The sequence below is a fragment of the Chiloscyllium plagiosum genome, unplaced genomic scaffold, assembly GCF_037043375.1.
Source record: "Chiloscyllium plagiosum isolate Xiang-an unplaced genomic scaffold, Cpla_swu_hap1 HiC_scaffold_9, whole genome shotgun sequence".
NCBI lineage: Eukaryota > Metazoa > Chordata > Chondrichthyes > Orectolobiformes > Hemiscylliidae > Chiloscyllium > Chiloscyllium plagiosum.
In genome coordinates, this window is record NW_028270147.1 from 14,342,151 (window position 1) to 14,364,949 (window position 22,799).

The following is a 22,799-nucleotide window of genomic DNA, read 5'->3' on the forward strand; positions in this document are numbered from 1 at the left end:
TCAAATTGAAAGAGAAGGCATTCAAAGTGGCCAAGATCATCGGGAAACTAGTAGATTGGGAACTAGAAGATTAAAGTTCAACAGAAAGCCACAAAAAAGTCATAAAGAAAAGAGAATAAACTAGCACAGAATATAAAGACACATCGCAAAAGTTTCAATAAATATGTAAAATGAAGAAGAGTGGTTAAAGTAAACATTGGTCCTTTGGAGGATAGGAAGGGGGATCTAGTTATGGGATATGATGAAATGGCCAAGGCATTTATTAGGTATTTTGTATCAGTCTTCACAGTAGAGGACACTAATAACATGCCAGTAATTGATAAGGAGATGAAGATAGATGAGGACCTAGAAACTATCATTATCACGAAAGAGGTAGTGTTGAGCAAGCTAATGGAGCTAAAGGTAGACAAGTCTCCTGGCCCTGAGGGTGCTAAAAGAGATGGCGGGAGAAATAGCAAGTACACTTGTAATAATTTACCAAAATTCGCTGGATTCTGAGGTGGTCTCAGCAGATTGGAAAACAGCAAATGTGACACCACTGTTTAAAAAGGAGGTAGACAAAAGATGGGGAATTATAGACCAGTTAGCTTCACTTCTGTCGTGGGGAAAATGCTTGAATCTATTATCAAGGAAAAAATAGCAAGGCATCTAGATAGAAACTGTCCCGTTGGGCAGACACAGCATGGGTTCGTGAAAGACAGGTCATGTTTAATTAATCCACTGGAATTCTATGAAGACGTTATGAGCATGGTGGACAATGGGCACCCAGTAGATTTCCAAAAGGCATTTAACAAGTTGCTGCACAAAGGTTGCGGCATAAGATAAAGATGCAAGGCATTACAGGCAATGGATTAGCATGGATAGAGGATTAGTTAACTAACAGGAAGCAAAGAGCGGGGATAAATGAGTGCTTTTCTGGTTGACAATCCGTGACAGTGGTGTACCTCAGGGATCAGTGTTGGGACCGCAAATTATTCACAATTTACATAGATGATTTGGAGTTGGGGACCTTGTCTAGTGTGTCAACGTTTGAGGATGACACTAAGCTGAGTGGTAAAGCAAAGTGTGCTTTGAAATGTGAAATGTTGCAAAGGGACACAGTTAGTTTAAGTGAGCGGGCAAAGGTCTGGCAGATGGAATACAGTGTTAATAAATGTGAAGTCATCCATTTCAGTAGGAATAACAGTAAAAAGGACAATCATTTGACTGGTAAATAATTGCAGCATGCTGCACCTGGGTGTCCTTGTGCGTGAATCGCAGAAGGTTGCAGGTACAACAGGCAATTAGGAAGGAAAATGGAAATTTGACCTTCATTGCTAAAGGAACTGAGTTTAAACACAGGGAGGTTATCCTGCTGCTGTACAGAGTGCTGGTGAGGCCACCCCTGGAGTACTATTTGCAGTTTTGGTCTCCTTACTTGAGAAAGGATGTACTGGCACTGGAGGGAATGCAGAGGAGGTTCACTAGGTTGATTCCGGAGTTGAGGGGGTTGGCTAGTGAGGAGAGACTGAATAGGCTGGAACAGTACTCATTGGAATTTAGAAGAATGAAGGGGGCATCTTATAGAAACATATAAAATTATGAAGGGAATAGATAAGAAAGAAGTAGAAAGGATGTTTCCATTGACGGCTAAAACTAGAACAAGAGAGCATAGCCTCCAAATTCAGGAGCACAGATTTAGCACTGAATTGAGAAGGAACTTCTTCACCCAGAAGGTTGTAAAGTTGTGGAATTCCCTGCCCAGTGACGTAGTTGAGGCTTCCTCAGTAACTGCTTTCAAAGCTAAGGTAAGTAATTTTTTGAATAGTAAAGGAAATAACAGTTATGGCGAGTGGGCGGGTAAGTGGAGTTGAGGCCACAAAAAGTTCAGCCATGATCTTATTGAATGGTGGAGCAGGCTTAAGGGGTCAGACGGCCTACTCCTGCTCCTAGTTCTTATGTAAGTCTTTACGGTTCACCGTATCAGAAAATGTGTAGAAGCTCATAATCATAAGTCGAACATAGAATAGTATAGCATAGAAACAGGCCCCTTGGCCCACCATGACTATGCAGACATTGATACTCTTCTAAGCTAATCGTATCTGCCTGCATGTGGTCCACATCCATTTATTCCCTGAATTTGATGTGTCTGTTGAAATACCTCTTAAACATCCCTGTCACATCTGATTCCACCAGCTCCCCTGGCAGTGAGTTCATGGCACCTACCACCCTCTGTGTAAAGGAATAATCTTACAGATATCCTTCAAACTCTTCCCTTCTCAGCTTAAACCTAGGCCTTGAGCATTTGACATTTCTGGGAAAAATACTCTGACCACCACCCTATCCATGCCTCTCATAATTTTATATATTTCTATCAGGTCGCCCCTCAGTCACTGATGCTCTAGCGCAAACAATCCAAGTTTGTCCAATCTCTCCTTACAGTTAATAAACTCCAATCGAGGCAGCATCCTGGTAAACCGCTTTCACACCATCTCTAAAGCCTTCATTTCCTTCCTGTAATATGGTGGCTGGAACTACACACAATATTTCAAATGTGGTCAACACTAAAGTCTTGTACTACTGCCCCATGACTTGCCAACTTTCATATTAAATGCCCTGATGAAAGCAAGCATGTTGTATGCCTTCTTTACCACCTTATCCACTGTGTTTCCACTTTCAGGCAGCTATGGACTTGCACCCAATAACCCTCTACATATCAATGCTCCTAAGGATCCTGCCTTTTATTGTATAGTTTCCTCTTGCATTTGACCTCCCAAAACGTATCACCTTGCACTTGTCTGCATTATACTCTGAATTGAAAAGACTGCATTTATGATGAGTTGAAATGGGGCTGGAAGATTCACAAAGTTTAAGCTAGGGGGAGGATCTCCAACAATATTGTCATAATGAAGAATTGTTCTCGGAGCAGATGGTGACAAAGGAAAAGAACAGAAGTGAACCCTTGGAAGCTGGGAATCACTTAGGACTGATTTATGGAGAACTGCACATTCTGTTCCTCATTTTAGAATCCCGACAGTGTGAAAGCACTTTGGCCTATTGAGTCCATACCAACCATCCAAAGAGCATTCCCATGTGGACCCATTCCCCTATCCTATCCCTGTAACCCTGCATTGACCGTAGCTAATCCACCTAGCCTGCACATCCCCAGACACCATGGGAAATATAGCATGGCCGATCCACCTAAATTGTACATCTCTGGACCATGGAAGGAGACCTATCCAGACATGAGGAGAACATGCAAACTCCACATAGAGAGCCGTCCGAGGGTGGAATCAAAGCTGGGTCCCTGGTGCTGTGAGGCAGCAGTGCCAACCACTGTGGTGCCCTACTTAAAGAACAACACGGCTTAGACAAATGAAGCAATGGAGACAGTAGTATTCAATGGTTAAATTGCTGATAAAGATTCAGTTTAGCCAACAGTAATTTTAGTCCTTTCTTCTCAAAATGTGAAATCATACATTGGCCTTTAAACTCAAACTTCCTTTTAGAAAGTTATTTGTCCCTATGTAGATCTAACATGGAATCTCACAATTATTGTGTTGCCTTGCCCTAGGATTACCCGAGAGATATCCCCAACTCTACTCCTGCCAATCACCCTCATTACATTAAACAAATATCCCTTTAATCTCTTCAGATCTAGGGATCGTAACCCAGTCTCCTATTATTATAAACAATTCTCTCCATCATGACTATCGCCTTGCTGAATGATGGAGCATTGTTTGACCATCTGCTCTCCCAGATGTTAATTAGGTAGATTACGTGAAAAGGGTGAAAATCAAATCAAATGGAACAGTAATTTGCGTTGATAAAATTTTATTGCTCTTGTAATATACTCATTGTTCAATTTTATGAAACCTCTCAGGGAATTAAGATCAAAGATTAAATATAATAGTGCGTCTGTGTTTATATTTAGTTGCGAAATTTCTAGCTTGTCCCATTAGCAGGATCAAACATTGTTTTAGAAATCTGAATTAGTGCTGCTATTCTCTTAGGAAGAAGATTTATTAAAGGACAATAATGTCTGCACAACACAGATTACAGTCATAATCAAAAACTATCTGCAGTTGATTTGAAATTTCAAAGCTCAGCCCATTTCTAACCCATGTGAATGGTTTGTCACTCTGATCTGAACCATACTGTCAAAGTTTCTGTCATCAACAGCAGTCCCTTGCAGTCGAGAATGACTCTCTTCCACTCTCAGGGTGAGTCCGCAGGTGCTGTACAGACCAATTCACTACTACAGGCTGTTGGGCAGGTGGTGGTCATGGGAAGTGGTGGGTAGGATGCTCCTTTCACTGTTTTCCCCTGGCTCCCATTTTTACCCAACGGCAAGTCTCGAGATGCTCGATGCCTTCCCAGAATGCTCCTCTTCCACTTTGGATGATCTTGGGCCAGTGATTCCCAGGTGTCTGTGGGAATGCTACACTTCCCTGTGAGACCTTGAGGTTATCACTGAAGCACTTCCCCTGAGCACCTGGGGCTCGCCTGCGGTTTCAGAGCTGGGAGTAGAGTACCTGCGTGGGGAGTCTCATGTTAATCAGGGGGACAATGTGTACAGCTGATTTTTTGGAAGGGGGGGGAAAATGCAGGGAGGGCGGGTGGGGGGTTAATACCTCAATACTGGGGATGTTGGCCTGGTCGAGGATGCTGTTGTTGGTGCATCTTTTGTCTTTAAGTTGGGACAACTTGCACAGATATCAGTACACAAGCATCTTGTCTTTAACCTAGATACAGCTTTCCAGCTTACATCACCGTGGTACCTGTTTATAATGAATAAGAACACAGCCAACCTCGACAAAGAGAAATGCCAGCAGTATCCAACGCTAAATTAGGGATTAGTACCCTCTGTATATCTAAATACAGGTCTAACCACTGCTTAAGGACTCCACTACAATCACACTCTGCCCTCAGCCAACTTGTGCTGGCATCAGCTGTGCTTTTGTTCTACAAAAGGACGAGGTGCAGGAGTGGACAATTCAGTCCCGCGAGCCTGTTCCACCATTTAATACAATCAGCTGATCTGATCTCGGGCTCAATTTCACTTTCCTGCCCACTGTCCATAACACCTCGAACCCGTTACTAATTCCTTACATTCACTTCCATTCTTAAGATGTGAGCATTGCCGACAAGGCCGGAATTGAGCAGCCATCCCTAAACGTCCCTGAGAGAGACTCAACAAAACCAGACTGAACAAGTTATGAACAACTTCCAAACTATTAATCTTTGTTCTCTCCCCATGTATGCTGCATGATCTGTTGATCTCTTCCAGCATGTTGGTGCTGTCATCTTCAAGAGTTAAGTTGTGGAGCTTGAAAGCCAGAATTATTCACGCCAGTAACGTGCATCTACACAGCACCTTTGAATATGGTAAAAACATCCATTGTACAAATCCATTGTGCAGAGCTCAGTTCCTTGCGTACACTGGTTAGGGCCATGCTTATGTGCTGTGTCATGCCAATAGCTTCACATCATGAATGAGACTATTTGTTGGTCACAAATTGAGACCTCTTACAGATCATCTTATTAATGTCCTAAACATTATCTACAGAAAATAAATAAAACCCAAAGAACTGCAGATGCTGTAAATCAGAAACAAAAACAGAAATTGCTGGAAAAGCTCAGCAGGTCTGGCAGCGTCTCTGGAGAGAAATCAGGTCAGAAGTCATATGACACAAGGTCATAGTGCAACAGGTTTATTTGAAATCACAAGCTTTTGGAGCTCTGCTCCATCATCAGGTGAAGACTTGAAGGGGCAGTGCTCCAAAAGCTTGTGATTTCAAATAAACCTGCTGGAGTATAAACCTGGTGTTGTGTGACTTCTGACCTTGTCCACCCCAGTCCAACACAGGACCCTCCACATCGACAGAAATCAGAGTTAACGTTTTGGGTCTGGTGACCCTTCCTCAGAACTGATGGTAGCTAGGAAAATATTGGTTTATATACAGAAGATAGGGTGGAAGGAGGTGGTAAAGTGTAATGATAGGTGGGGATAGAACCCAAAGAGAGAGAAGAGCAGTTGGAAAGACAAATGAGTGAATAACAATCTGGCTGGAAGGGTGATTAGCTATTAATCGAGACAGTTAGGGACTGTAGAGTTGCCTACGGAGATTTTCAAGATGAAAAAGTCATAGCCAGTCATTTTCCTCAAAGTCAGTCTCAAATTTTCGACTGTGTCCATCAAATGTAAAAATAATTTATTATTCTGTAACCTTTAACGTTACTGCAATTTTATTCAAGATTTGCCCTATTTTGAAGAAGAACTTACCAGGATCTGATTTGACATTCTCTTGTTCCTGCCATCTTTGTTTCTAAGCTGCTCTTGTAGACGAGCTTGGGTTGCTTCAACAGACTTTGACAGCTGCTTTACAAAGCAAGAATTAACCTGGAAATAAAGTGCAATTTGCATTAATTAACCCCTGTGAATAATTATTTAATTTATTCTGGTTATGTAAGAAAAATTCCAATATCCTTGTACCTTTTCCATCTGACACAGTGCCAAAGCTTCTTTCGCATTTTTCTCAACATGCTGGAGTTTTCTTTTCAAATGCTGCAAAACAATGTTTTGACACTACTTTAGCGCAAAAAATCATATGAAACCTATCCATTTTTGTGTGTTTGATCCAGTTTAGAACAATGTGTTTATTTTTAGGATTGATGAAAGTAAAATACTTGCAATATTTTCAGTTTCACATCTTGTCAGCTTCTGTGTCAACACTTCAATTTGTCTGTTGGTACAATCCACGCAAGGCTAGAAAGATAAACTCAGATTAGAATGTGGCCTCACATTCCCAAACAAGCAGACATAGCAACTGCCTAAAAATTCCATTATCCTTGCATCTTATCCACAATAACTTTGGAAAGCCCAACTCAAATAATCATTACAGTCATGAATTACTCCCCTTCTTCTGAATTTAAGGTAATTCCTCTCCTCAAGAAACTAACTTAACTCCAGTTGGTGTGCCAGGAGAAAAAAGACAATTATAGCATATTTACATTATAAATACCATGGGCACTATTGGTAAGAGCTGATAGGAGTCTTAGTGAGTTGTGCAGATGATAGATTGGGTAATGGAAGAAATTAAATCTTATTATACTGCTGAACTAATACTTTGCCTTTTAATAAAATTATGACCATGTACTTTAGCTGAGGGTAGTTGAAGTTCGATGAAATCAAGTATTAAAGAGGGCAGAATTTATTCAAAAGCAGTAAATAACTATTGCTGCAAAATGACTACTGCATTTGTCCACATGATAGGGATTGTATTCCAAAAATAGCGAGTTGTGCGAAATATTTGGAGCGGAATGGGGCAGGAAACAGGAGCTAGGAATATTCCCAGGTCCCAAACCTGTGTATCTGGTTGGGAATATTCACTGAACGTTTGGCCTGAATGTTCCCCTAGTTGGCATGGAAACAAGTTCCCTGTCCAAGGATGATGGATAGGTTTATCAAAAACAAAGTGAGTCAGAACACCGTTCAGATTAATAGAAGCAGATGATTGCAGTACTGGTAAGTAACAGAGGGGGCACTACACCAGGAAAGCGAACTACCAGCCATTTTTTTGAAAACTAATTACACAACCCAAAGACAATAAGGCTATCACTGCTGCTACATAGAGTGGCCTTTGGTTACACACATTCTCAAACCCGCAGACCTCTTAGGGATGTAAGGAACTGTCCTCCAGCCTTCCATCAGATGCTGAGCCCCAGAGAGTTAATCTGCCTCTCACCATTTCAGGAATTCAAATGCTGACTGAATAATGATTCAGAGATGCCGGTGTTGGACTGGGGTGTACAAAGTTAAAAATCACACAACACCAGGTTATAGTCCAACAGGTTTAATTGGAAGCACACTAGCTTTCGGAGCGACGGTCCTTCATCACCTGATGAAGGAGCGTCGCTCTGAAAGCTAGTGTGCTTCCAATTAAACCTGTTGGACTATAACCTGGTGTTGTGTGATTTTTGACTGAATAATGCCGCCAAGTTCTGTTAACCATTGCCTATGAGGTTCTTAATAAACCTATTGGCTGCCTGACTTAAATTAGCAGACGTAAGAACAGTCGAATGTGTTTTTTTTTCAAAAGCTATCCTCAAATCCATCTTGAAAATATTCCACCACCATAGGTGAAAGACTACAGGGAGGGAGACAAAGGGAAAGTGTTTAACACGACAAACAAAAAGTGGGTCACATGAGCTGCAGGGGTGTGTTGGGAAGGAGGCAGTTCAGTCCTCTTGCAATATTTCTGAGGCAGAGTTCCTGAAATTGAAGGTTGTGCTACAGCATTGGCCTCAAAGCTGCCGCCCAAGGCACGGTGGGGAAAGACCACCGTGTAATGTCTGCCTGCCAAAGAAGAACAGGGGGCCCACTCAGTAAGTGGGCTCCGCTGAAGCCTCAGCTAAATATCTGGATGGTAAATGTACAAAACTGTATATACGAATGACTAATTCCGATCTCTGTATGTAAAAAAATGCAAGGTGCGTCTATGAATGACACCACCAATTTTACAGATCATCAAAATATTTTACGAATAAAGTATATTTTTGAAATTAAAAAAATGACCTCAATGCCTCAAATGAATTTAAATATAGTGTGTTTCAAGTAAAAAATACCTTTGGTTTGGTTGGATAGAGTCAAACTCCAATGTTTGTTTGTTTAGTTGGTATGCTACTGCACAGAACCCAACTACGTTTATGACTATGTAGGTATGCGAAGAATGTTTTTTTATGAATAAAGTATATTTTTGAAATTAAAAACAAAATGGCATGGTATGTTCCATAGTAAGGTGATGTATTATCCTCGCTCGTGTGTATTATCTCCATTCACATCAGTTAATCAGCCAGGGATTCAGTAATTACTGGAATCACAAATCACAGCAAAACTGACAAAGACTTGTATATATAAGGTACCTCGGTGACTCCAGGATGTCCTGTAGTCCCTAAGGCCCAAAGAAGTATGTTTGAAATGTGGTCACTCTGTAAACCAAGCAGCAGGTTAACAGTAGATCCAGAAACACAAATAACACTTGGCTCGAGGTTTGTAGTTTACAAATGCCTAATTCCAAATTCTGTCAAACTCTCAATCTACAATTAGCGATTTACACAGAACATAATAATCGTAGAACTTCCCTTGCACCTGAAAGGTGCTCGACACAGTTGTAATTTTTTTTATACTCACAATTGATCACACCCTGTTATTCATCAAGGATCTAACTTTATCTGAAGTCATATTTTTTTGGAGGGGGGGGATGCGCGTTGAAGGTCAACAAAGTTTCGCCTACCTTGGAAATCCATCGTTCCCTGAAGAGAAATTGTAATTTTTGACTTGCAATCTTGAAATTTTCCAGCTTCTCTAAAAACATGTTCTTGTCTTCAGTAAATCCACTAAACCCCGAGGATGGAATTTGATTCACCTACAAAGGTGGCAAAATACACTGGGCTAAATTAATTTTTAATCATCATGTAAAACTTACAGACAGACATAGGCACTCAATCTGACAGATGCTTGCCAGTGTTTATGTCCCTCCTCTTATCGCCCTTCACCTAACCCCATCAACATACTCTACTACTTCCCTCATATTTTTACCCAACTTAAGATCATAAGAAAGAGAAGGGTGAGGCCATTTAGACCATCAAGCCAGCTTAACCATTTAATAAGGTCAATGGCTGATCTGATTGTAGATTTAACAAAACTTTACTGCCTGTCCCCATTACCCTCCACTCCCACGTAGATCAAATATCTGTCTACCTTGGGCAGCACCGTGGCTCAGTGGTTAACATAGCTGCCTCACAACGCTAGGGACATGGGTTCAATTAAACCCTCAGGTGAATGTTTGTGTGGAGTTTGCATGTTCTCCCCGTGTCTGCGTGGGTTTCCTCCGGGTGCTCTGGTTTCCTCCTAGAGTCCAAAGATGTGCAGGTGAGATATATTAGCCATGGGAAATACAGGGATGGAGGGAGCGAGTCTGGGTGGGATGCTCTTCGGAGTGTCATTGTGGACTCAATGGGCAGAATGGCCTGCATCCACACTGCAGGGACTCGATGGTTCTTTGATTCTAAGAACTCGGCTTTGGATATACACATTGACCCAGTCTCTGAGACGGAGAACTCAAAATACTGAGAAAATTTGCCCTCATCTCTAAGTTAAATAGGAGTCCTCTTATTTTAATAGTGGCTCATGGGTCCTGTGGATCTTTTAAATTCACACATGCACATTTAACCAGGACGTGGGTGTGACTGTGGCCGGGGCAACGCGACCAAGAATGGGGGGGGGGCGGGGGCAGCCAGAGAAGAGGGGTTGAGCAAGGTGGTGGGAGGAGGGTACACATATGATGGGAGTAGGGTAATGGGGAGGGAAGCTACAGGACTCAATATCAAGTTCAACCATTTTAGGACCTCAGCTCCTTCTCCTATGTCCTTTTCTTTATTAACACTTTAATTATGATCTACTGTTCTTTATATTCTTACAAATCATTTGACTTGCTGTTTATCTTTGGACAATTATATTTTTCCTTAAGTTTGATGCTTTCCCTAGTTTCTTGTAGGAATTTATTGGAGGAATATACATACTCTGATAGTTCTGAAATATCCCCTTACATGTCCATAACTTCATCTCTACTGATTAATCTTTTAGCTTAGCATGACAATCCATTTCACTGAGCTCAGCTTGCATGTCCACCCGGTTGCCCTAACTTAAGTTTACGATATTAGTCTTGGATCTGGTCTTTTCCGTTCACACAAAGTAAAATTCAGACATATTGTGTTTGCTGCAACCTGGGGATGCCTTCACCTTGAAGCATTTATATAATCTTGAGAAAGAAGTGGGACTGTGAATGGTGAGGGGAATGGGGAGAGAGAGAACGGAGAGGGCAGAAAGGGGGAGGGGAATCGCCCCCACGCTGTTTCACCACTTCATCTTGACTCTTTTCCGTCTCCTCCCCCTACACTTCCCACTGAACCAAGTTTCAATATTTTCAGCTTCATCTCTTCACACGTTATGTGCTTCTTCCATTTTCCTTCACAAACCAAAACTGCGCCCAGCACTCAGTGTGCTGTACAATGAGAGAGTTGATGCAGCCTTTGCATTGGATGTTATCCAAATGTTACAGAGGTGACTTATCAGGGCAGGAATTGTGCACACCCAGGTTAGCCACATACACAGCTGTCAGCAGTCACTGCCTATTTTTATACTGTGTCCCCCCCCATTCTAAAGCCTGCCACAAACATAGAAAATAGGTGCAGGAGGAGGCCATTCAGCTTCTCGAGCCTGCACCACCATTCAATATGATCATGGCTGATCATGCAATCTGAGCATCCCACTCCTGCCCTCTCCCCATACCCCTTAATCCCTTTAGCTGCAAGGATTACGTCCAGCTCCCTCTTGAATAAATCTAATGAACTGGCCCCAACATCTTCCTGTGGTACTGAATTCCACAGGTTCACGATTCTCTGAGTGAAGAGATTCTTCCTCCTCTCAGTCCTGAATGGCTTATCCCTTTTTCTTAGACTGTGGCCTCTAGTTCTGGACTTCCCCAACATCGGGAACATTCTTCCCGCATCTAGTCTGTCCAATTCCATCAGGATTTCACTTAGTTCTATGAGATCCCCACCTCAGTCTTCTAACTCCCAGCAAGTACAAGCCCAGTCGGTCCAGTCTTTCCTCATATCTCAGTACTGTCATCCCGGGAATCAGTCTGGTGAACATTTGCTGGGTTCCCTCAATAGCAAGAATGTTCTTCCTCAGACTAGGAGACTAAAACTGCATACTGTACTCAAGGTTTGGCCTCACCAAGGCCCTGTATAATATCCTTCCATCATGAAAAAAAATCCCAAAGAGCTACAGATGCTGGGAATCAGAAATGGTCGCTTTGAAGAATACCTATGTTCTGACAGCAGGATTGACTCTGAGCTTTCGGCTACCTGCCATTTCAGCACACCATCATGTTCCCTGGCCAACACCTATGTCTCAGGCTTGTTACAGTGCTCTAGTGAAGCTCAGTGCAACATTGAGTCATAGAGTTATATGAGCTGCCAGAGGAAGTGGTGGAGGTTGGTACAATTGCAACATTTAAAAGGCATCTGGATGGGTATATGAATAGGAAGGGTTTGGAGGGATATGGGCCGGGTGCTGGCAGGTGGGACTAGATTGGGTTGGGATATCTGGTCGGCATGGACGGGTTAGACCGAAGGGTCTGTTTCCATATCTGGAATAACAACAGCTAAGTTTCTTGGGGACCTCGCAGGACAGAATATCAAGTTCAATAATTTTAGGACCTCAGCTCCTTGTCCTATGTCCTTACCCAAACCCCACCCACCTGACCTTGTCATCACATAGGCTGCCCCCATAAACAACCCACTGTCAGCCACTAACAGTCCCCATTAACAGCTACTGACACTCCCAGGCTGATCTTTACCCATTTCTTTATCTGCCCAACTGTTTTTCTCCCTCCCTGAGGTCCCCCCTCACCACCAAACTTTTGCACGTATACCAACCCTTCCCCAGCTACAATCAGTTCTGAAGAAGGGTCACTGGATCTGAAATGTTAACTCTGCTTTCTCTCCACAGAGCTGCTGATTTTTTTCCTGCAATTTCTGATCTGTCCAACATCGACTGTCAAGCCCCAGTGGAAACTGATAGGCTTCAGTATCATCACCTCTCATTCTTCTGATGGCCAATGGGCAGCACGGTGGTTCAGTGGTTAGCATTGTAGCTTCACACCGCCAGGGACCCGGGTTCGATTCCAGCCTTGGGTGACTGTCTGTGTGGAGTTTGCACATTCTCCCCGTGTCTGTGTGGGTTTCCTCCAGGTGCTCCGGTTTCCTCCCACAGTCACAAAGATGTGCAGGCCAGGTGAATTCGCTATGCTAAATTGCCTAAAGTGCTAGGTGCATTAGTCAGGGGGAAATGGGTCTGGGTGGGTTACTCTTCGGAGGGTCGGTATAGACTTGTTGGGCCGAAGGGCCTGTTTCCATGCTGTAGGGAATCTAACCTAATCAGGTATAACCCAATAAACCTTTCCTCAAAATTCATCCCGGGAACCAGCCGTGTGAAATGCTGCCTGTGGAAGTATATCCCTTTAGAGACTAAAACTGTACACAGTACGTATGATCCTGCTCCACAGCTACCTGATGAAGGAGCAGCATTCCAAAAGCTAGTATTTCCAAATAAAACTGTTGGACTATAACCCAGTGTTGTGTGATTTTTAACACCGTATTCAGCACACTGTATGACTGGAGCAAGACTTTATTTCTTTTATACTTATTTCAAATACTTCTATTCACTTTATGTATTCTTGTGGTAGCAAGGGAAGTGATGTCCTAGTGGGATTATTGCTAGACTGTTAATCCAGAGGCCCAGGGAACGTTCTACAGAGCTGGGTTCAAATCTCACTGTGGAAGATGAATCCAGTAAAAATCGGGACTAAGGATGACTGTGAAACTGCTGCCACCTGCTGGAGGCGGGTGGGAGAAACAGTCTGGTTCACTCATTCTCTTTAGGGAAAGAGATTGCTGGCCGACATGTGACTCCAGACCCATAGCAATATGGCTGACTCTTAACTGCCCTCTGGGCAATACATTATTGCCGAGCCAGCATCACTCATCTCATAAATGAGTGAAAAGAAAACCTCAAGGGAAGTTTCTCTCAAATTCCCTGTAGAATTTATTAACAGTCTTCTTACACTTATAATTCTAGTTCTGTCCTTCAACCTGTATGTAGGACAACTGCTTTTCCATATATATCCTTTCAAACCCTTCCCTAACCTTAGGAAACCTAAATTAGACAGACCTCAGCCTTTTCTTTTCTAGAGTCAAGAACTCAAGCCAATTGAAACCATCCCAAGTCTTATTATAAGCCTTTAGTTTTGGCTCAAATTAAAATAAGAATCAAATTAAAACTAAACATGTAGAATATTAACATTCAGAACAAAGCAGCCTCCTTAACTGGCACCACATCCACAAACATCTACTCCCTCCACCATTGACGCTTAGCAGCAGCAGTGTGTACTGTCAACGAGATTTACTGCAGAAATTCACCAAAGATCCTCAGACACCAACTTCCAAACCCATGACCACTTCCATCTAGAAGAACAAGAGTCGCAGGTACACGGGTACACCACCACCTGCTAGTTCACCCCCGAACCATTCACCATCCTGACTTGGAAATATATCACTGTTCCTTCACTGTCGGTGGGTTAAAATCTTGGGATTCCCTCCCCAAGGACATTGTGGGTCAACCCACAGCACATGGCCTGCAACGGTTCAAGAAGGCAGTTCAATCTCCCACCTTCTTAAAGGTGACTAAGGACGGGCAATAAATGCTGGCCCACAAACGATTAAACAAACATGCCCTGGACACAGCACTAGTTTGTGGTTTGTAGTTAATGCATATATTTGTATAGCTTACAGCTTTGTAGGTCTTCAGTGGTAACCAACAGATGCTGCCTGAATTGCTGTGCTCTTCCAGCACCACTGATCCAGAATCTGGTTTCCAGCATCTGCAGTCATTATTTTTACCAACTAGTACAGACCTAGTGAAATGCCACTACTGGACATCAATAATCAAAATGGCAATAAATCCATAGGATCCTTACAGTGTGGAAACAGGCCCAACAAGTCCATATCGACCCTCCAATGAGCACCCCCCACCCTTTAAGAAAGGTGGGAGAGAGAAAGCAGGAAAGTATAGACCAGTTAGTCTGACCTCAGTGGTGGGAAAGATGCTGGAGTCTATTATAAAGGATGAAATTACGACACATTTGGACAGTAGTAACAGGATAGGACAGAGTCAGTATGGATTTATGAAGGGGAAATCATGCTTGACTAATCTTCTGGAATTTTTTGAGGATGTAACTCTGAAGATGGATGAGGGAGATCCAGTAGATGTAGTGTACTTGGACTTTCAGAAAGCTTTTGATAAAGTCCCACATAGGAGGTTAGTGAGCAAAATTAGTGCGCATGGCATTGGGGGCAAAGTACTAACTTGGATTGAAAGTTGGTTGGCTGATAGGAAACAAAGAGTAGTGATAAACGGCTCCATTTCGGAATGGCAGGCATTGACCAGTGGGGTACCGCAGGGATCAGTGCTGGGACCGCAGCTTTTTACAATATATGTTAATGATATAGAAGATGGTATTAGTAATAACATTAGCAAATTTGCTGATGATACTAAGCTGGGTGGCAGGGTGAAATGTGAGGAGGATGTAAGGAGATTACAGGGTGACCTGGACAGGTTAGGTGAGTGGTCAGATGCATGGCAGATGCAGTTTAATGTGGATAAATGTATGGTTATCCACTTTGGTGGCAAGAACAGGAAGGCAGATTACTACCTAAATGGATTCAATTTAGGTAAAGGGGCAGTACAAAGAGATCTGGGTGTTCTTGTACACCAGTCAATGAAGGTAAGCATGCAGGTACAGCAGGTAGTGAAGAAGGCTAATAGCATGCTGGCCTTCATAACAAGAGGAATTAAGTATAGAAGCAAAGAGGTCCTTCTGCAGCTGTACAGGGCCCTGCTGAGACCGCACCTGGAGTACTGTGTGCAGTTCTGGTCTCCAAATTTGGGGAAAGACATTCTGGCTATTGAGGGAGTGCAGCGTAGGTTCACGAGGTCAATTCCTGGAATGGTGGGACTACCTTACGCTGAAAGACTGGAGCGACTGGGTTTGTATACCCTTGAGTTTAGAAGACTGAGAGGGGATCTGATTGAGATATATAAGATTATTAAAGGATTGGACACTCTGGAGGCAGAAAACATGTTTCCGCTGATGGGTGAGTGCCGAACCAGAGGACACAGCTTAAAAATACGGGGTAGACCATTTAGGACAAAGATGAGGAGAAACTTCTTCACCCAGAGAGTGGTGGCTGTGTGGAATGCTCTGCCCCAGAGGGCAGTGGAGGCCCACTCTCTGGATTCATTTAAGAAAGAGTTGGATAGAGCTCTCAAGGATAGTGGAATCAAGAGTTATGGAGATAAGGCAGGAACAGGATCCTGATTAAGGATGATCACCCATGATCATATTGAATGGTGGTGCAGGCTCAAAGGGCAGAATGGCCTACTCCTGCACCTATTGTCTCTTGTCTTTCCCTGTAACCCTACATTTCCCACTGTTAACACATCTAACCTACACATCCCTTGACACTACGGGCAATTTAGCGTGGCCAATCCACCTAAACTGCACATCTTTGGATTGTGGGAGCAAACCGGAGCACCCAGAGGAAACCCACGCAGACACAGAGAATGTGCAAACTCCACACAGACAGTTGTCCAAAGCTGGAACTGAACCTGGACCCCTGGCGCGGTGAGGCAGCCGTGCTAACTACTACTTAACTTTTGCTGCAAGACAACCATGGAATCACATCAGAAAATGGGAAATGCGAAGATTTATTTTTCTAAGATTTTTTACTCTATGTATCATTCACCACAGGGGATCAACTGCTGCATGCCGAGATTGCTAAACATTAATATCACTGAGAGTTTCATTATTTAATTGCTGTACTTTGTACGTACCTGCATTACTTCAGCAATGGAGTTCCGAAATGTTGCCACTTGTTCTGCTACAGATATTGATGTAATTTCAGCTTCTTTGAGTGCAATCAACAGCATGTTCTCCTCAGCAAGAGTTTCCTTTTCCATCCTGAATAACAGCAGAAGCCATATCAGAACAGATTTATAACTGTAGATTCAAGACGAAACTTGCCTCAGGACTCGAAATTACTGCAAGCATCACCATTTAACACCTTTCAGTCCAGGAAGGAGGTGATTGCTCTGGAGAGGAGATTTATCAGGATGTTGCCTGGGATGGAGCATTTCATCAATGAGGACAGTCTGGATAAGCTCAGGTTATTTTTTTTTGGAACAGAGAAGGTTGTGGGGGCACCTGATGGAAGTGTATAAGATTACGAGGGACCTGGACAGGGTGAATAGTATACAGCTACTCCTCCAAATCAAAGGGTCAAGTGAAAGGCAAGAGGTTTAGAGATGATCTAAGGAAACGATTGTCAATCAGAAAGTTGTGGGAATCTAGAATACATAGCTGGGGAGAGTAGTAGAGGCCAGAAACCTCATAACCTTTAAAACGTACTTGGATGAGCGCTTGAAGTGTCATGTGCAGGACCATGGCAGTAGTGTAGGTAGCAGTGAATTTTTTGTGTGGTACTAGCTCAATGAGTTGAGGGCCTTTTCTGTACTGTGTGATTTGATGATTCTACGATCTATCAGCAATATCCAAAACAAACTAGAGACTATGATAATTTGGCACAAGATTCAAGGTAATTGTGTTCTGTTCATGTCTGCAAGATTGACTTGCTAAAATTTCCTGGATCTGGTTATCGGTTTGCTCGCTGAACTAGTAGATTTGTTCTCAGACATTTCATCACCACATTGGGTAACATTATCAGTGAGCTTCCAGTGAAGCACTGCTGTTCTGTCCCACTTGCTAGTTATGTTCCTTGGTCTGTTGTGATGGGTGATATCACTTCCGCTTCTTTTTCTGAGAGGTTGGTAAATGGGGTCCAAATTGAAATGTTTGTTAATGGTGTTCTGGTTTGAATGCCAGACCTCTAGAAAATCCCATGCATGTCTCTGTTTATGCCTGTCCCAAGATGGATGTATTGTCCCAGTTGGACTGGTGTCCCTCTTCATCTGTGTGTATGGATACCAGTGATAGTTGGTCATGTCTTTTGGTGACGAGTTGGAGCTCATGTATCCTGGTGGCTAGCTCCCTGCTAGTTTGTCCAATGTAATATTTGTTGCAGTCCTTGCAGGATATTTATATATTATGCTTGTTCTGCTGGCTGTGGGTACGGTGTCATTTAAATTCATCAGTAGTTGTTTTAGTGCAGTAGTAGGTTGATGGGTTACCATGATACCTGGTGGTCATTTCATGCCAAAAACCTCTGTACACTAATGTGACCTACCATGAATGGACAACTATGTTAGAATAAGCCACCTGCATTAAACAACAGCAGACCAGAACAAAGAAAGGACTGGCCCAACAAGAAAAAGTAACTAAGCTCACACACAGCAATGATTGTGTGTGAGCTGGATAAAGAACCTGTCGGACTGAGCACTCACAGATATGGAAAGGCCATTCTAGTACGATGGACTACAACCACAGGGACATAGACAAAAAGGACCTTCTAGCCGCACTGGAATCCACCCTCAAAGACAACAGACTTGCAGAAGAAACCCAGCAGACCAGATGGTAGCACCAACACTAAGCAGAAAGAAAGGAGGGAATGCCCTCAACACACTTGAGAAGAAAGCCCTGGAAGGACTCAGAAAAGACAGAAATATTTCTTGTCCCTTAACCGGCAGACAAAGGGCGCATGACCATCATCCTGTACGGAACACAGTACATTGAAAAAGCGAACACACTACTAAGCTATACTGACACCTACCAACAGGTGGCGATGGACCTGACTCCGCAGCTAACAAACCACATTACAGCATTCCTGAGGAAACTACACAAGGCAGACGAAATTAACAAGGTGAAAGGGAGGACTGCAGATTGTGGAGATTAGAATCGAGAGTGTGGTGCTGGAAAAGCATAGCAGGTCAGGCAGAATCTGAGGAGCAGAAGAGTTGACATTTCGGGCAAAAGTCCTTCATCAGGAATTAACAAGACACACCCCATTTCTACGGATTGCCAAAAGTACACGAACAAGGGACACCCCACCCCCTCACTTCCGGATCTGTAGCCTGACTTCCCAGCGCTCCAACAGACAGGCTAGCAAAGAAACTGCAACGTAAACCAGAATACCTGGTAGAAGACTCAACCCACTCCAATCATTCTGCCCAGGAACTCCTTAACATTATCAAAGACACCAAGGTAGAGGATGAGGAGGTCATGGTTTCCTTCGACCTGATGGCCCTACTCACATCAATAAACATTACCCTTGCGAAAGAAACACTGGCCTCACTGCTAGACCAACCAAGGATACCTGACACCTGATAGTGCCAACTCTATCAGCAAGGACAGCATCCTCAAATGACCCTGGACCTATGCCTCACAATCCACTTCACCTTCAACGACACGATATACAAATCAATGGATGCCTATGGGATCACCAATATCAGGACTTATAGCAGAAGCAGTTATGCAGAGGTTGGAATGAACAGCCCTTCCCATGATCCAGCCTAAGCTTTGTGGATATCACCTTTATCATCATCAAGCATGATAAACTAGAAGAAACCCACAAACACATAAACAACATCCTCACCGGTATAAAATTCACCAAAGAGGAAAAGAACAATAACCGACTCCCCTTCTTGGATGTCATGGGAAAATAAAAAGCCAATGTAGACCACTGTTTACAGGAAAGCGACACAGACAGACCAGATACTCAACTACAGAAGCAACCATCCCAACACCCACAAATGGAATTGCATCTGGACACTATTCAAACATGCCACAACACACTGCAGCACCACAACTACGAGAAGCTGAGGAGAAGCAACTACACAACTTATTCAGGAACAACAGTTACCTGATAAGCGCAGTCTGATGAATCCTGCACAACAAACCTAAACAGGAAGACAGTACACACCTAGAGATTCAAGTCACCCTACTATACATCAAAAACATTTCAGAGTTGACCACCAGGTACTCCGGTCCTTAGGCATCATGGTAACCACCAACCCACTACCGCACTAAAACAACTGCTGATGAATTTAAGGACCCTGTACCCACAGCCTGCATAACGAACGTAATATACAAAATACCCTGCAAGGACTGCAACAAACATTACATTGGACAAATGGGCAGGAAGCTAGCCACCAGGATACATGAGCACCAACTAGCTACCAAAAGACATGACCAACTATCACTGGTATCTACACACACAGACGAAGAGGGACACTAGTCCGACTAGGACAATACATCTGTCTTGGGACAAGCCAAACAAACACAGGCATGGGAATTCCTACAGGCCTGGCATTCAAACCAGAACTCCATTAACAAAGATATAGATCTGGACCCCATTTACCAACGTCTGAGAAACAGAACCAGAAATGATATCACTCATCACAACAAACCAAGACACATAAACAACAAACCAGGACAGAACACCAACGCTTCATTGGAGGCTCACTGATGATGTTACCCAGCATGATGATGAAACGTCTGAGAACAAACCCACCAGCTCAGCCAGCAAACTTACAACCCAAGCTACAGATCTTCTCCAAGATCTTTCCTGGATCTTTCGGGTTGGAGAGGTCCATCTTATCACATTATTGATATTGTATCAGGGTAGCAAGCTCTATTATGCTCTGCAATTTGAGATATTCACAAGTGAATGGAAATTCCAAATTTCCAGCAGTTAAGGCACAGAAGTGTGGTTTCTTCCCTCTGCACGCCCCACCTCCCCTGTCCACCAATTCCCTTCCCCTCCCCTGCCCCAACTCCCTCCCCCCACTCCCCTCCACCAACCCTCTTCACCCCCTCAAGCAAGGTAACATGTAACTGCTTAACCCATATCTTAAGCAAAACTTCCTAAATTATGACAGGAAACTTCTCAAGTAACTTATTAGTGTAGCCTTTCTATTATACCAAAGGGCAACAAATATAAAGGTTTCCTGCATTTATATCAGTTTGGGTTTTAAAAAGAATATGGCAATCAAATTGTCCCCAGAAAACAGGATGGGATTTAAACTCATGTTTTCTGCAACAGAATTCCAATGCCTTTGGGATTACTTGGCTGAACTGCTGCTAAACGACAGTATCCTGATTTGGGATTGATAAACTGAGCTTTGCATAAAACAAATTACTCTCAATATACAATCACAATAAACGAAGGCATGCTGGCTATCTTGAGACGACTACCAGATGGCTCTGCAGAACTTGAAATCCTGAAACGTGCAGCTGCAGTTGAAAGAAGTGTTATCAGTTTAATGGTACTTGGCCAAGTTCCATGTGACAGCAGCAGCAAACTAATCATTCTACTTCAAGTAGCTAATCACAAAGAGGGACTGGAAACAATCAAGAAGGATTTGAAATGAATTGGACCTCAGAAAGAATGAGGCATCCAAATGCAACACCTAAAATAGTTACATGTGGAATAACTGATGAAACAAGGGCGGCACGGTGGCACAGTGGTTAGCACTGCTGCCTCGCAGCGCCAGAGACCCGGGTTCAATTCCCGACTCAGGCGACTGACTGTGTGGAGTTTGCATGTTCTCCCCGTGTCTGCGTGGGTTTCCTCCGGGTGCTCCGGTTTCCTCCCACAGTCCAAAGATGTGCAGGTTAGGTGAATTGGCCATACTAAATTGCCCGTAGTGTTAGGTTAGGGGTAAATGTAGGGGTATGGGTGGGTTTCGCTTCGGCGGGTCGTTGTGGACTTGTTGGGCCGAAGGGCCTGTTTCCACACTGTAATCTAATCTAATCTAAAAGGGCCTGCTCCTACTCCTATTTTCAATGCTTCTGATGACACTCAGCAAATTTATAAACCAGTAAGTGAAAGGCTTTCCACTGGAGAGGTTTACAGCAGTGATTGTAATGAGGTCAGCCAACTGGACATCATAGATTGAGTCTCTTGATTGGGATTGTTAACCCAGTCCAGTCAGGGAACTCTGACTAATATTAAAGTGATGATTTGGAGGTGTTGTGTGATTTTTAACCTTAGGAGAAAGTGAGGACTGCAAATGCTGGAGATCAAAGTCAAAATGCGGTGCTGGAAAAGCACAGCCAGTCAGGCAGCATCTGAGGAGCAGGAGAATTGACATTTCAGGCATAAGCTCTTCATCAGAGATACTGACTCATTGGTGCCTGACTCTGTATGAGGCAGTGTTACTGTCCATGTGTAAATACAGTGTGACTTAATGACTGGACACCGGCCTCCATAGAGTTATTTCATTTACAACCTCAAGCTGTCTGAAAGGCCTTCATTGGCAGTTAGTTGCATTTGTAGCAGTGTTTGTCACATTAACGTAGCAAAACTTCAGAGCCTAGTCTGGGCTCAACAAAGACTAACAAACAACAAAGAGATGGATTCCCAATTAAATAGCTTTGGTGTTGGGCAAGGGAAACATGTCAGCCAGGACACAGGACTACAAAACACACCACAGCGTTGTATTTACATCCATCTCATACCCTTTCTTTGTAATTGCTAGGATGACTATATTTATATTTCAGAATTGTCTGGAAGAAACCAGAACAACTTGAACTATTTGAACATTTTCAGCATTGAGAAAGGTTTTCACCACATGATTTGTTGGAAATAAAGCCATTATTTTCGTGGACTGTGATTTACCTGCCAAGAAACAGTCAAGCAAAGCTTTCAAGAAAATTAGATATCGGGTCTATTGGCTTCATTCCCTGGCTTTGAAGGGACTAGGGGATCTCTACTAAGGGATGCCAAACAACCCTTTCTGGACTTAGAATTTTGATTTACACACTCAGAAGTCGATGTAAAGAAGACAGCTTAGAAGCTAGAACTACAGGGCATAGCCTCAAAATAATGGGGAGCAGATTTGGGACTGAGTTGAGGAGGAACTTCATCACCCAAAAGGGTTGTGAATCTGTGGAATTCCCTGCCCCAGTGAAGCAGTTCAGGTTATCTCATTAAATGTTTTTAAGGCAAAGATCGATAGATTTTTGAACAGTAAAGGAATTAAGGTTAATGGTGAAAGCGTGGGTAAGTTAATGGTGAAAGCGCGGGTAAGTGGGCCTGAGTCCATGAAAAGATCAGCCATGACCTTATTGAATGGCAGAGCAGGCTTGAAGGGCCAGGTGGCCTACTCCTGCTCCTAGTTCTTACGTTGTTAAGTTGCCAGCCTCTGTCTTGAATATCATTAGATGTTCCTGGCA

General features: G+C 43.2%; 1 protein-coding gene across 6 annotated transcripts in view; it reads right to left on the reverse strand.

Annotated features, from left to right (window-relative positions):
• The window catches only part of LOC122554704 (outer dense fiber protein 2-like), a 93,443-nt gene that overhangs the window by 62,936 nt on the left and 7,708 nt on the right, over positions 1-22,799 (reverse strand). For 4 of the 6 annotated variants that reach the window (XM_087990417.1, XM_087990416.1, XM_087990419.1 and 1 more), the window contains 6 exons: positions 16,502-16,628; positions 9,276-9,407; positions 8,905-8,970; positions 6,674-6,748; positions 6,476-6,547; positions 6,266-6,382 (listed from right to left, as the gene is read on the reverse strand). In XM_087990417.1, the coding sequence (XP_087846543.1) occupies positions 6,266-6,382; positions 6,476-6,547; positions 6,674-6,748; positions 8,905-8,970; positions 9,276-9,407; positions 16,502-16,628 (589 nt within the window). The remainder of the gene's footprint in view (positions 1-6,265; positions 6,383-6,475; positions 6,548-6,673; positions 6,749-8,904; positions 8,971-9,275; positions 9,408-16,501; positions 16,629-22,799) is intronic. The other 2 variants (XM_087990421.1, XM_087990418.1) reach the window with 1 other exon arrangement.